Source organism: Lepus europaeus, chromosome 18, assembly GCF_033115175.1.
Source record: "Lepus europaeus isolate LE1 chromosome 18, mLepTim1.pri, whole genome shotgun sequence".
Lineage (NCBI taxonomy): Eukaryota > Metazoa > Chordata > Mammalia > Lagomorpha > Leporidae > Lepus > Lepus europaeus.
The window spans coordinates 59,407,711-59,422,010 of record NC_084844.1 but is presented as its reverse complement, the minus strand read 5'-3'; the positions used below and the strand labels follow the sequence as shown (position 1 = coordinate 59,422,010).

Genomic DNA, 14,300 nt, shown 5'->3' with positions numbered 1-14,300 from the left:
CGCAGGGGGCGGGGCGTCCCGGGGCGGCCGGGCCTGCAGTGCGCAGAGGACGTGGCGGGAGCATGTACCGGCTCCTCGGCCGGACGCTGGGCCGGGGCCTCCTGCGGGCTGCGGGGCGGCGGGGCGGCGCCGGCTTGCCGCGCCTGCTCCCGGGGCCCGGGGTTCCGGCGGCGCCCTCCCGAGCCGCGCCGCCGCACGGCGGGGGCCCGGGCCTGCTGCCGCTGCTGGCAGGTGAGGGGCGCGGGCCGGGCGGGGCCGGCCGGGCGGGGACAGGGGCGCGGGCCGGGCCCGCTGACCTCAGAGCCCCTTCCCGCAGCGCTGTCCTGGTTCTCGAGGTCCTCCGAGGCGGAGGAGCAGGAGCAGCGGGGAGCGGACGGCGCGGCCGCCGCCGAGGACGCGGCAGACGAGGCCGAGGCCGAGATCATCCGGCTGCTGAAGCGGGCCAAGGTGAGGCCGTGCCGGCCAGCGGGGTGCACCTTGCGCGGTGCGCGAGGGCGCAGGGAGGCCCGGGGGTCGGACGGGGCTGGGCGCGCGGGGGGTGGGGGTGGGAATCCGTCCAGGTGCGGACAGCGGAGGACGGCGTCCCCCACCGGGCGTGTCTCCGTCCACGCACGCCGTCCACAGTGTCCGGGAGCTGAACTGGCTTCATTTCGCTCGGGTCATGCTGTAGCGCCCTGTAGACGGGCCGGGTAGGATCCGAAGTCTGATCCTCTTCTTTCTGTACATTCCTCCTTTTCCTCCGTGCCCTCTGCTCCCCACCACACACACACCCCGGTTATCTGTTCTCTTTCTTGGGCTGGATTCCAGCTCAGTGCCAACACCGTGCACTCTGTGTGTTACCCACCTGCTGTCTCCTCCAGGCTGAACTCTGGACCCACCCAGGTGCCACCCCGACACCTGCTTCCACCGTCTTTACTACCTTCAGTATCTCAGCTTAGAAGCCTCAGTGTACCTCGTGAGTGTTGCCTGCACTCAGCGGTGCAGCCCCCAAATCCAAAATGAAATTGTTCTGCCACCTGCCCTCCTCGCTCTCGCCCTGGTTATCACCAACCCTGGCTCCCGCCATCCAGTCTCCAGTAGACAGAATGATTTCTTAGCAGATTTACATCAATTGGGTGTTACCTTCCTGCCTGAAAACATGAGTGGCAGCCCACAGCGTTCATGAGAAAGTCCAGTCACCTCGCAGTGGCCCCTAAGACCCTCGTGGTCCCAGCCTCCCACCTTGCCCACACGTGGGGCAGGAACCCTCTGGCTCCCTACTTGTTCCCCAGAAGCATCCTCTCCAGCCCAGAGGGGCCGCGCTGCTTTTCTGCTCTCTCGTTTCTCCGTGGGTCCTTCTTCCCGCAGTTCTTTGTTTGGTTGACTTCATCATCCGCCATAGCTCAGTTAGCTGTCGCTTCCTTAGAAAGCTTCCCTGACTCCCATTAGAGGAGAACCCTTCCCCCCATCACTCCTTTCCCTCTCATCCGTTGCCCAAAACTTTGTCACGTGGGCAGCCTAGCCACGCAGGAGGCCCACCTCCCCGTCCCCAACGCGTGGTGCCTATAGGAATTCAGTACATACCTGATGAACAGACAGACGGCTCGCTTCTGTGTATTGGGAAATGCTGGGTGTCTGCTTCCGTCTGGTAGCTCCTGCATCTACTCTCTTTGGATTTTGCTGTTATTTCATTTATTTATTTATTTATTTTTATCTTCTGTCTTCAGCTGAGTATCATGAAAGATGAGCCGGAAGAGGCCGAGATGATGCTGCACGATGCCCTTCGCCTCGCCTATCAGAGCGATAACAAGAAGGCCATCACTTACACTTACGATCTGGTAACTTTCTAACCAGTCCCAGCTGCTGATGTGCAAAGTGGATGAAAGGGAAGGGTTGTTCTGGGTTTATGTTGCTGACCTGCAAGATGTCCTCAAGCTCATTTTTTTTTTTTTTAAACTAAATTTTTCTTGTGGTTTCTGTCTTTTAAAGATGCTATGTTGTTACTTATAAGATATCTCAATTCCAGACCAAAAAAGAAACAAATATCATTATCATTTGTTTCTTCCATCCTGGATGGACTTAGATTTGGTTATCAGCAAAATATATACAACAAAGTACTCACTGTAAAAAAATAAAAAGGGATTTATGTATGTGAAAGGCAAAGTGAAGAGGGAGGGACAGAGGCCTTCCATCCGCTGGTTCACTCCCAAATGGCTGCAGTGGCCAGATTGAGGCCAGGCTGAAGCCAGGAGCCCGGAACTCCTATCCGGGTCTCCCACGTGGTGGCAGCAGCCCAAGGGCTTGGCCCATCTTCCACCGCTTTCCCAGGCACATTAGCAGGCAGCTGGATTGGAAGTGGAGCAGCCGGGACTCTTAACTGGCACTCTGGTACGGGAGGCTGGCTTCACAAGTTGGTGGCTTAACCTGCTGCCCCACAACGTCCACCCCAGAATTCACTTTTTTTTTTTTTTAAGATTTATTTATTTTACTTGAAAGTCACAGTTACACAGAGAGAGAAGCAGAGGCAGAGAGAAAGACAGAGAGAGAGGTCTTACACCCACTGGTTTACTCTTCAATTGGCTGCAATAGCCAGAGCTGCGCCTATGTGAAGCCAGGAGCCAGGAGCTTCTTCCAGCTCTCCCATGTGGGTACAGGAGCCCAAAGACTTGGGCCATCTTCTACTACCTTCCCAGGCCATAGCAGAGAGCTGGATCGGAAGTGAAGCAGCCGGGACTCAAACCGGCGCCCATATGGGATGCTGGCACTGCAGGCAGCGGCTTTACCCACTACGCCACAGCCATTGCTGTACTATGCTTCTAGTTGATTAATTGGTGACATATTTTATTTATTCCGAGCAAGGGTGGGGAACCTTTTTTGTTCCAAGGGCCATTGGATATTTATAACATCATTCCCCAGGCCATACAAAATTAACAACTTAAAAATGAGCCTGCTATAGATTTATTGAATTCCGAGGCCTGCCTGCAGTTGCCATATGATTTCACGGACGATCCCCACCCCTGATGTAGAGAGTGAAAACCTTTTACTTAATGGCTTTGAAATTAAGTAAGAACACAGTGTTCTAAACTGAAAAACAATTTGTAATTTGCTTTCAGATGGCCAACTTAGCATTTATTCGGGGTCAACTTGAAAACGTAAGTAGATCACTTTGTGATAACATGTTGAATCTGTGCAGGACTGGCCTCAAGGGAACTGTGGTCGAAGGGCTGTAGGCTAGGCTGCTGGAACAGTGAGGCCACAAAATACAGTGACCCAAGTAGAATAAAGGTGCATCTCTTTTTGATGCAGTAGTAGTAGTCCAGAGGTAGGCCAAGCCCTGAAGGCTCTCAGGTTGCTTCTGAGATACATCCTCATCTGTGTAGGTGAGGTGGTCACCACCAGCCAGGAGGAAGGGAGCCAGGAAAGAGGGCCAGCAGCTGTCCCATGAGAAATGATTTAGAAGTTGTCCGCATTCTTTGTCTATCTCCTGGCTGAAACTTCATCATTTGACCACACCTAGCTGCAGCGGAGGGCGATCTGCTAAAATTTGAGGGGGGTCTCTAAGTTACAAAGACAAAGGAGTCACTGGGAAGAGACTGATGCTGCAGTAGGTTTGGATGAGAAGTGAATCCCTGAAGCTGGACTTGAGTCGTCATAGGGAAGTTTAAGGTGCACGGAGCACGTAGGGTCCTGGTATTCCGGTCTGTTTTCCCTTCACGAGCACACTTCTCTCTGTATGTCAGCGTATGTCCATGTCTTAATGGATGCGCACCGGACTGGGACCTAGACTCCCAGGTTACGCAGGTAGTGGAGGCCAAGTAACAGAAAAAAATCTTTTCCTTGTGTTTTTAGGCGGAACAGCTTTTTAAAGCAACGATGAGCTACCTGCTTGGAGGGGGCATGAAGCAGGTAAGAACGTTACCTAGTATTGGCTCTTCACTGAGCAGTTTTCAGAATAGTCTTGCTTCTAGAAAACTCAGCTCTCAGCACATACTTTGGCCAATAAAGGTGGATTTATTTTCCCCCTGCATGTATAAAAGCTACCAGTCTTTCTCTAGTACATGAGCATAGTTGTTCAGGAATTTAGTTAGCTAATTCCTCTAAAAGAACAGAATATGGCTTTGAGGTCCAAGGCAGGCTAGGAGTTGATTTGAAATGGCTCATGAGGGAGTTGTGGTTTTTTTTTTTTTTTTGGCAGGCAGAGTGGACAGTGAGAGAGAGAGACAGAGAGAAAGGTCTTCCTTCCGTTGGTTCACCCCTCAATGGCCACTGCGGCCAGCGCACTGCACTGATCCGAAGCCAGGAGCCAGGTGCTTCTCCTGGTCTCCCATGCAGGTGCAGGGCCCAAGCACTTGGGCCATCCTCCACTGCACTCCTGGGTCACAGCAGAAAGCTGGACTGGAAGAGGAGCAACTGGGACAAAATCCAGCGCCCCAATCGGGTTGAACCCAGGGTGCCGGCACCGCTGGCGGAGGGTTAGCCTAGTGAGCTGCGGCGCCGGCCATCCCCCGTGAGGGAGTTTTGCTTATCTTGAATTCCCTTCATTTCTTTTCCTCTCAACAGGAAGACAACGCAATAATTGAAATCTCCTTGAAGCTGGCCAGTATCTATGCTGCACAGAATAAGTAAGTGGAGCCTGAATTTAGTGTGGCAGCAGCCAGGGGAGCAGGGCGACAGACAGGAAACTCTGACCCTGGGGTGTTATGTAATCTTCATTTGCCTACAAAGCGTCTGGAGCTCCAAAAACTTGGATGTCACGTTCACGCGTGCCCCATGCCTCATCTTTGCAGTCTTCAGTTTTTTTCCTGTTTTTGCCTCTGCTGTTTTCTATTAGCCTGTTGAGTGGAGCACACAGCCCTCACGCCTCTGGCTGCCCCATGATAAAGCTAACCAAGTCCTTGCAGCAGGAAGGGAAGTTAGAGGCAGAACCTTAACTCTTCTAGAAGAGGAGGGAGCCATGGGAAAGCTGCTAGGGATAACGTACAGAGGTGCTTAGAAAAGTCCGTGGAAAAATGGAATGAAAGCTAAGATTATCTTGAAATCATGCGTAGTTTTTTTTCCTAATACTTTTTTTTCATGAAGATCTCTGTTTTTGAAGAAGTCACTCTGCTGGGTGACTGTCAGCAAGAGAGGAAGTCAGGTGCAAAGTTAGATGGTGAGAGGGTTGCCGTGGGCGTGTCCCTGTGGCCCCTTCCTAGAGGCATTGCTTTTAGAGCACGTAGAGACGATGTGCAGTGGCAGGAAGCTGGATCAGAGCGGAGCCAGGGCTGGAACTAGGATTCCCCATTTGGGATGTGGGCTCCCAAGCAGTGTCTTAACCACTGAGCCAAATGCTTTCTGCCTCATTTTTTTATTAAGAGGAACATGAGACCAGAGAAGACACAGCCAGATCCCGAGGCTTGGAAATACTGATAGGAGTTAAGAGGGGAGTTGTTTGTAGACCCCTGGCTCTGACGGGGCTCTCGCTGCCTGTACCAAAGTTTGGGTGGGAGGAAAGAAGGGGAACGTGATAGAACAGTGGGGTCGTCAGTTCTCCCCCAGCAAAGCACTGGACCGAGACCCAAATGGAAGAGCAAAGCCGAGCACCTGGAGGGAGAGGGGACTTTCTTGTTCCCCCAGCAGTCAGTGTGCCTGTCCTCGGGCCTGTCCGGCTCACTGAGGGTCCTTGAATGCCTGCTAGCTAGAAGTTGCATTTGTGCAGAGAAAGCTTTTTATCAAAGACCTGCAGCTTGGAAGAGTGCGGTTGCAGCTGAAGCCCCACAGAAGGTGGTGTTGGTAGGAGTTGTCAGTGCAGGCTGGCTGGAGCTGCAGGCTCGCCATGTCAGGGAAAGGACTCGCCGGAGGCTGCCTGGTGGTGCAGGCTGCTGGAGCTGCCGCTTATTAAGGTCAGGGCAGCTTTCCCCGCTTTTTATGTCTTCACGTTACAGCAAGTGGACGACTTAACCCTAAGAAGCCGCAGGTCGACGCTCTCTCCATTTTGCACTGCCTTCCCTGATAATGCGCAGACCGGTGTTGGAAAAACCAGGGTAACAGAGGAGTCTGAGAAAAAGGAAATGGCCAACAATTGACCTTTGCCTTACAGACAGGAATTTGCTCTCGCTGGCTATGAATTCTGCATCTCAACCCTAGAGGACAAGATTGAGAAAGAAAAGGAGCTGCCAGAAGACATTATGTCAGGTAGGAGGCCTGCCTCTTTCCTGGGTGTTGCCTTCTCTCCACAAAGGAAAGATCCCTGAGTGATGTAGAAGCAGAGGGGTTAGAATAAGATGTTTTGTTTAAATGACTTGCCCTCCGTTGTGTTGTGTTTTGTGTTTTGGTTAACCCACTTGGTGACGCGTTCATAATTTATCTGTTAAGTACAAAGCCTCTGGGAACCTGGGGAGCAGAAAGGGAAGGCCTTTCTCTCATCTCAACTGCCAGTCGGAATGTTGAGTAATTACCTCTTGGCCCCAGACACAGTCAGTGGAGAAGGAGGCAAGAAAGCAGCTCGGGTCTTGTGATGCATCCTCACTCACTATGGAGGACAGGGACAGAATGGCACGGCAGGAGCTCTTGACCACTGGGGGGCTGGGGATGGTCACAGCTGACATGCACACAATAACTTGTTTCACACCAGCCCGATGCCCGAAGCCAGCAAGGTGCTAGGGATGTCACGGTGAGCTCTGCGAACCTCAGGTAATTCACGGGGAGAAGGCTGTCTGTCTGCTGAGTCTGTCCTGAACAACATAAGTCAGTTTTTCCTCTCCATCACTCCACTGAAGCCATCATTAACATGGTCGCCAAAGCCAATATTGTGTCTCAGTCCTTAACTTACTCCTTAGCATCAGCTGTTCCTGCTGGACCACTGTAAGACTGGCTTTGGTGCACCTCACCTCACTGGTTTCTCCCCTTCCCCTTACCAAATTCTACGTGTTGGCCGGCCCTAGGATGTCTTCAGCCCTCCTCTTGGTCTCCCACTGCCTCCCATCCTAGGAGATACCCTTGAGTTTCGCACCGTCAGCCCCAACTCGCACCTGAACCTCACTGATGGATACAGTGCCCGCCTGACGACGTGGCACGCTCAGGATGAGTCTTGATTTCTGCCACGCACGAACGTGGTCTCCACCATTTGTTGGCAGTGTAGTAAGTGGCACCAACAGTTGCCCAGCTGCTTTGGCCAAGAACCTAACTGATTGTCCATGGCTTCTCCCACATTCCACATATCTGATTCGACAGCAAGTTACATTGGATTGGTTATCAGAATGTGTTTGTATCAGATCGCATTTCACCCCTGCCCTACCAGATTGGTCCAGGCTGTTGGTTTTTTGCATGGATGCCCATAGTAATCTCTCCCCAGGTTTTCCTGCTTTCTTTTACTTGTTCACATAATCTGTTAGCCATGCATCAGAGACCTTTCTAGAGTCTGAGCTGTTGCTTCCTCTGTAGAGTAAATTCAGAACCCCTGCACGGGCCTAAGGCTGCCCCTGGTCTGGGTCCTCTGACTTGTGCATTGTTCCTGGATGCTCTCCCCCTTGCTCACCCCACTGTCACACTTTTGCTTTCCTTTTTTCCTTTTTTTGCTGTTTGTGCCTGTCCCACTCCAGATCACCTCAAGGCCCATGTACTGAGTATTCCTCTGGCGAGACTGTTCACCCAGGTCTCCATAGCCGGCTCCCTTCCTCCATTCCGGTCTCCACTGAAAGATGGCTCCTTCCCGGGGGGCCTGGCCCAACTACAACGGTCGCCTCTGTAGTGCGTCCCTCCCCCTTTCTCCTTTCCTTCGTCGCCCTGGAAAGTGGAGGTGTGTGCATTGTTGGCCTCTGTTTGCATTACCGCTGGAAGTTTGTTTCTCTTAGGTGCGTTTAGTGTTTGTCTTCCCTGTCAAAAGGGATAGACTCTTCATCTGTTTTGCTCCCTGCTGAATCCTCGGTGCCTAGAAGGGCGCCTGGCAGGTGATACAGGCTCCGTAATTACTGAACGGAACCACAGGAGACTCAACAGAGACCAGCAAATGCCTACAGCTCAGTGAAATGTGGGACATGCTTTGAGGAAATGCACACAAGGTCTGAAAACAAGTGTAGCCGTGGAGGAAGTCACTTTTGAACTATTAACACGCTTGGTATCTTTCATGTATAGCCTGCCTTTTCTCGGACTTCATAAGTAATGCCAGTTACCAATGAAGGAAGTTTGGAAAAGCATTAGAAAGTGAAGATCATCTGTAATCATAACATCTAAAAAAGAGCTACTGTTTATTTTTTTGAGGGTTTTTTTTTTCTTTCAGGCTTTTTCTTCCCATGCTATTTATATTTTAGGAAATAAATTAGGGTGGGTGTTTGGCGTCAGTTTTCCTGGCCTTGGCAGAGAGACTATTAAGTCAAAAGACCTTGAGATGATCTTTGGCTTGGGATAAGGGGCAGGCTTTTGGCTTAGGTCGTGGTTCAGTCATGGTTTGGGACAGCCACACCTCACGTCGGAGTACCTGCTTGAGGTACCAGATCCTCCGCTTCCCATCTAGCTTCCTGCTGTTGTGCACCCTGGGAGGAAATAGATGATGGTTCAGATAACTGGGTCCCAGTATATTGTGAAAACATTCTCTCCCCTGCCCCCAAAGGAGCTCTTCCTGGACAGAGCAAAGTAATTTCTATTATAAAGTTTATTTTTACATTGAGTAGTTATGTAGTAAAGAGAATGAGCCACATTCTTCTAATACCAAGACCATTTGTATTTCTAGACATTAGCAGTTAATTCAGAAGTGAAAACTAGGAAGCAATTATAATAACATCAACATTATTCTTAACCTTATTTTATCTAAATTTTATTTAAATTTCCACTTTTTTTTTTTAAGGTTTGTTTATTTACTTATTTGAAAGACAGAGACAGATCAATAGATCATCCATCCACTGTTTGATTCCCTAAATGCCTGTAACAGCTGGGCCTGGCCCAAACTGAAGTTAGGCGTCAGAAACTAAAGTCCAGGTCTCCTGTGTGGGTGGCAGGAACCTGCATCCTCCCACCATCATTTGCTGCCTCCATGGCACAGTAGTGGGAAGCTGGATCGGAAGTGGAGAGTCCAGGACCCAACCTGGGATTCCGCTGTGGGATGCAGGCATCCCAAGCAGGCTTACCCTGCTGCACCACCACACCTACCCCCTGCTCGGTTTGTGAGCAAAGTAAATCCATGATCAGATTCATGTGGTTTCATTGGCATTCACTGATTCTGTTCCATGAAAACAGGACCTAAAATCACAGAAAACTTGGTCTAGAGTAATTATTTTGTTCTGTTTGATGTAGCTATGTAACATATTTCCTCATATACCCATAAAAAATTAAATGAAAATGCCAGTTACAAAACAGTACAGTTAAGAGGAGCCTAGCATTCTAGAATATGTTGATTCAAGATCATCCAAGTACAAGGACTCAGTGTTAGAAATCAGAGTGCCAGCAGTAGTTCTGTAGTAGATTTACTTGCATTTTATTTGTGTTTTTGGAATATGCTACCTTTTTTACAACACGTTTGCATTTCCCAGAGCCCCGCAAGCACCCACGTTATACTCAGAACTTTGGAGCCTTAGACTGTGGGGTGCAGAGCACGACAGGGCATCTGTCACAGATGTGTGGAACACTCATGACGGGGGTGGGAGACGGTGCTTGTATGGAATCCACAGGCCGAAAGAAAAATGGAATACACGCAAGCAGCGGACTCCACAGTCCTTTCTCACAGGGTCAACGGTGGCTTCAGGGGTCAGGCGTTGCGGCACAGCAGCTTGAGCGGCTGCCTGCAATGCCAGCAACCCCTGTGGACACCGATTCGACCCAGGCTGCTGCACTTCCAATCCAGTTCCCCGCTAATGTGCTTGGGAAAGCTTTGGGTGGCGCCCAGAGTCTTCGGACTCCTGCCACACACAGGAAAGGCACAGAGGGAGTTCCAGGCTCCTGGCTTCAGCTTGGCCCCGCCCCAGCCATTGTCGCCATTTGGGGAGTGAACCAGCAGATAGATGGAAGATCTCTGCCTCTGTCTCTCCCTCTCTGTGACTCTGCCTTTCAAATAAATCCAGATCTCCTTTTTATTAAAAAAAATGACTTTTTTGTTTTTGAAATTAATGTCTAATATTACTTATGTAGTATTAAAAATTAAATAGTATAACAAGGCTTAATTTAAGAGAGCATTTCCAAGGCAGACATGTGGCCCAGTGGTTAAATCATCACTTGGGGATGCCCACATTCCGTATCACAGGGCCTGGATTCAAGTCCCCACCACTCTGCTTCTGACCTGGCTTCCTGTTGGTGCCCGCCCTGGGAGACAGCAAATGATGGCTCAGGCACCTGGGTCCCTGTCATCCATGTGGGAGCCTTGGTTGGAGTTCTAGGCTCCTGGCTTCGGCCTGGCCCAGCCCTGGCTGCATTTAGGGAGTGAGCCCCCAGATAGAAGATCTCTCTCTACCTCTCAAACTAACATAAGTAAATGAATATATATATTTTTAAAGGTTTATTTAATTGAAAGATGGGGAGAGAGAGAGATTCCATTGCTTTTCCCAAGCCATTAGCAGGGAACTGAATTATATTTGCGGGACCCGCACTGTGGCATAGTAGGCTAGGCCTCCACCTGCAGCACTGGCATCCCATGTGAGCACCAGTTCAAGTCCCGGCTGCTCTTCTTCCTCTCCAGCTCTCCTCTTATGGCCTAGGAAAACAGTGGAAGATGGCCCAAGTGTTTGGGCCCCTGCACCCGTGTGGGAGACCTGGAAGAAGCTCCTGGTTCCTGGCTTCAGATCGGCTCAGCTCTGGCCGTTTTGGCCATTCGGGTAGTGAACCAGTAGACAGAAGACCTTTCTGTCTCTCCCTCTCTCTGCCTGTAACTCTACCTCTCAAATAAATAAATAAATACATTTTTTCTTTAAAAAAAAAGTATTTTAAAAACAATAAAAGCAAAATAGTATTTTTTTATTTTTATTTTTGACAGGCAGAGTGGACAGTGAGAGAGAGAGAGAGAGAGAGAGAGAGACAGAAAGAAAGGTCTTCCTTTGCCGTTGGTTCACCCTCCAATGGCCGCTGCGGTTGGCACGCTGCGACCAGTGCACCGCGCTGATCCGATGGCAGGAGCCAGGTGCTTCTCCTGGTCTCCCATGGGGTGCAGGGCCCAAGCACTTGGGCCATCCTCCACTGCACTCCCTGGCCACAGCAGAGAGCTGGCCTGGAAGAGGGGCAACCGGGACTAGAACCCGGTGTGCCGGCGCCGCAAGGCGGAGGATTAGCCTAGTGAGCCGCGGCGCTGGCCGCAAAATAGTATTTTTGATCTTATACATAGCTAGTCATCTAGCTAGGTATCTTCCACCTGCTGGTTCACGCTCCAAATACCACAACAGCCCAGACTGGGCCAGACCAAAGCCAGGAGCCAGGAACTCCATCTAGGTCTCCCATGCGGACGGCAGGGGCCCAAGCACTCCCAGGTGCAATTAGTGGGAAGTTGGAATCAACAGGACCTGAACCAGGTGCTCAAACTGGGGCTGTGGATATCCCAGGTGGCATCTTGACTGTCACACCTGTTGCTGCTGCTCGAGCTGTTTTATGTATGAGGGAACTTTAAACACTTCAAGTTTATTTTGGCGTCAAGCATTTAGAAATCTGCATGGTTTTTTCTTACCCATTTTCTATGGATTTTCTGAAGACCTCCTGCGTGCGACAGATTCTTCACTTAGCCTGAGTGCTTGCTTTCTTCAGTTGCTGAGGTGCACTGTTTTCCAGGAACGTGCTGGCTCATTTCTCACTGCCATGGTGGGTTGCAGGCATCCAGTCCCCATTTTTCTTGCATGTGCTTAGTTATTACTGTCAGTCTGCATTTCATCTCCCACAGTTCTTTGATATCTCTGATCTCTGTATCCCTTAAGACACTGTTTAGTTTTTACTTTTTTTTTAAAAAAGATTTTATTTATTTGAAAGAGTTACAGAGGAGAGAGGGAGAGAGTGTGTCTATCCACTGTTTCATTCCCCAAATGGTTGCAGTAGCCAAGGCTGGGCCAGGCTGATGCCAGGAGCCAGGAGCTTCATCTGCGACCCCCACATGGGTGTAGGGTCCCAAGGACCTGGGCCATCCTCCACTGCTTTCCCAGACACATTAGCAGAGAGCTGGATCAGAAGTGGAGCAGCCGGGACTCAATCCGGTGTCCACATGGGATACTAGCACTGCACATGTCAGCATTACCTGCTATGCCACAGCCCTGGTCTTGTTTTTACATATTTCTTACTAAAACTTATAAATGGGGGCTGATGTTGTAGGTCAGTGGGTTAAGCATCACTTGAGATGCCAGCATCCTGTATTAGAGTGCTGGTTCAAGTCCTGGCTGCTCTGCTTCCAACCCAGTTCCTTACTAATGTGCATGGGAAAACAGCGGAAGATGGTTCAAGCACTTGGGCCCTGCACTCACGTGGGAGACCTGGATGGAGTTCTGTTCCCCCGGCTTTGGCTTGGACCAGCCTGGGCTATTTGTGGCCATTTGGCGAGTGAACTAGAATCTGTCTCTCTCCCTTCTTACTTCCTTCTCTGCCTCCCTCTCTCTCTCTCTCTCTCTCTCTCTCTCTGACTTTCAAGTAGAAAAAAATATGAATAAATCTTCAAAAAGTTTTATAGAAATGAATCAACATAGTACATATTCAGTTTAGGGCACTTTCTGACTTGCCTTAGTCTTTACTTTTTGGAATTAGATTTTTGTCTCTGCTTTTATTTTCCTTGTGGCCTTATATATTTTTAGCATTTAACTTTTATTTTTGGTTGCGTTCTAGGAAGGAATGCAGATAAATGCACGTGTTCAATAGTCCAGTCTCCTCTTTGATTATTTGAAGGCAGAGAGAGAGACAGAAATCCCTCATCCACTGGTCACTCCCCAAAGTCCCTAAACAGCTGGGGCTGGGAATTCAGTCTGGGCCTTGCCTGTGGTTGGCAGGGACACAGATACCTGAGCCTGCTGCTGCCCAGGATGTGGTTAGCAGGAAGCCGGCATTGGGAGAGGAGTGAGGTGTCTGGGCCCAGGCACTCAGTCAGCCGCTGTGCAGACACCTGCCCGAGGTCTGTTTTTTAAGGTAGATTGATTGTTAGTGCCGACATTTCTGGGTCAAAACCACGTTTTAAGCTTGCTGAATATTGCCAAATTGCCCTTTGAAAGGACTGTTAACTTAGAGTTTTTGGTCCTGCTACTTGTTTACTTTGGGGCATGGTCACATTAGTTAATCTGTGTGTGCTTTTGATCTTCATGTGGGATTAGAAAGTACCGCTCTGGTGGGTGGGTAGGAAGGTTAGGCGGGTTACTGTCTTATATAAAGCATTTAGAACAGTGCTGCACACATAGTAGCTGCACAAAGCATGAACTGTTAGTAGTGTGTATTATTGTGATAAGGCCGTGTGCCCCTTCCTCCCAGCACTCATTAACCTTAGCTCGATGATAATGACGTCGATGTTAATATCTGGCATTTTGTTGTTATCGGTACGTGTCTGTAAGAATATTAACACTGTGCTTTCCCCAGCGTGTGTCTACAGTGGTCTTTGAGTGGGAATGTGATGCTAACATTATGTAGTTTAAGGATTCAGGAGAGGAGCAGGCCACCCCCTGTTACCTGTGCCTTGGAAATTTTATGTGTAGCCTTAGTCCCAGTCCCTTTCCTACCCAAGATACTGCTCTCCTGGATCTTGTCTCTATCATTCTTTGTTTTTCTTTCATTTTACCTTTGTATACCTTTAGAAGACACCACTTAGTCTTCGCATATTTCTTGTTAAAGTTGATGTCAGTGAATCACAAAGCCTGCATCCAGTTTAGGGCATGTTTGTGACTTGCCTGTGGCTTTTCACCTTTTGGGAACTAGATCTGAATTTGTGCTTCTTTGCTTTGCTTTGACTCTTTTTTTTTTTTGGACAGGCAGAGTGGATAGTGAGAGAGAGAGACAGAGAGAAAGGTCTTCCTTTTTGCCGTTGGTTCACCCTCCAATGGCCACTGTGGCCGGTGCAACTCGCTGATCCGAAGCCAGGAGCCAGGTGCTTCTCCTGGTCTCCCATGCGGGTGTAGGGCCCAAGCACTTGGGCCATCCTCCCTTGCACTCCCAGGCCATAGCAGAGAGCTGGCCTGGAAGAGGGGCAACCGGGATAGAATCCAGCGCCCCGACTGGGACTAGAACCTGGTATGCCGGCGCCGCAAGGCAGAGGATTAGCCTGTTAAGCCACGGCGCCGGCCTTGACTCATTTGTAATGTGCACTGATTGTCCAGTGTTCTGTGCTGGGTGTTGTCTAGGGTTTACAAAGCACCAAGGAAGGCAGTGTTGTAGCTCTTCCGGAGCCAAGTGCTTAGAAAGACCTTTCAGTG

At 50.0% G+C, this 14,300-nt stretch overlaps 1 protein-coding gene across 3 annotated transcripts in view; it reads left to right on the top strand.

Annotated features, from left to right (window-relative positions):
- The first annotated feature begins 62 nt into the window (after positions 1-62).
- The window catches only part of TTC19 (tetratricopeptide repeat domain 19), a 36,815-nt gene continuing 22,577 nt past the window's right edge, over positions 63-14,300 (top strand). For all 3 annotated transcript variants that reach the window (XR_009868475.1, XM_062216454.1, XM_062216455.1), the window contains exons 1-7: positions 63-231; positions 317-447; positions 1,707-1,817; positions 3,093-3,131; positions 3,829-3,885; positions 4,540-4,601; positions 6,059-6,153. Coding sequence is in view for 2 of the 3 variants with exons in the window: in XM_062216454.1 (XP_062072438.1) it covers positions 63-231; positions 317-447; positions 1,707-1,817; positions 3,093-3,131; positions 3,829-3,885; positions 4,540-4,601; positions 6,059-6,153 (664 nt within the window). In the remaining variant the exon portion in view is untranslated. The remainder of the gene's footprint in view (positions 232-316; positions 448-1,706; positions 1,818-3,092; positions 3,132-3,828; positions 3,886-4,539; positions 4,602-6,058; positions 6,154-14,300) is intronic.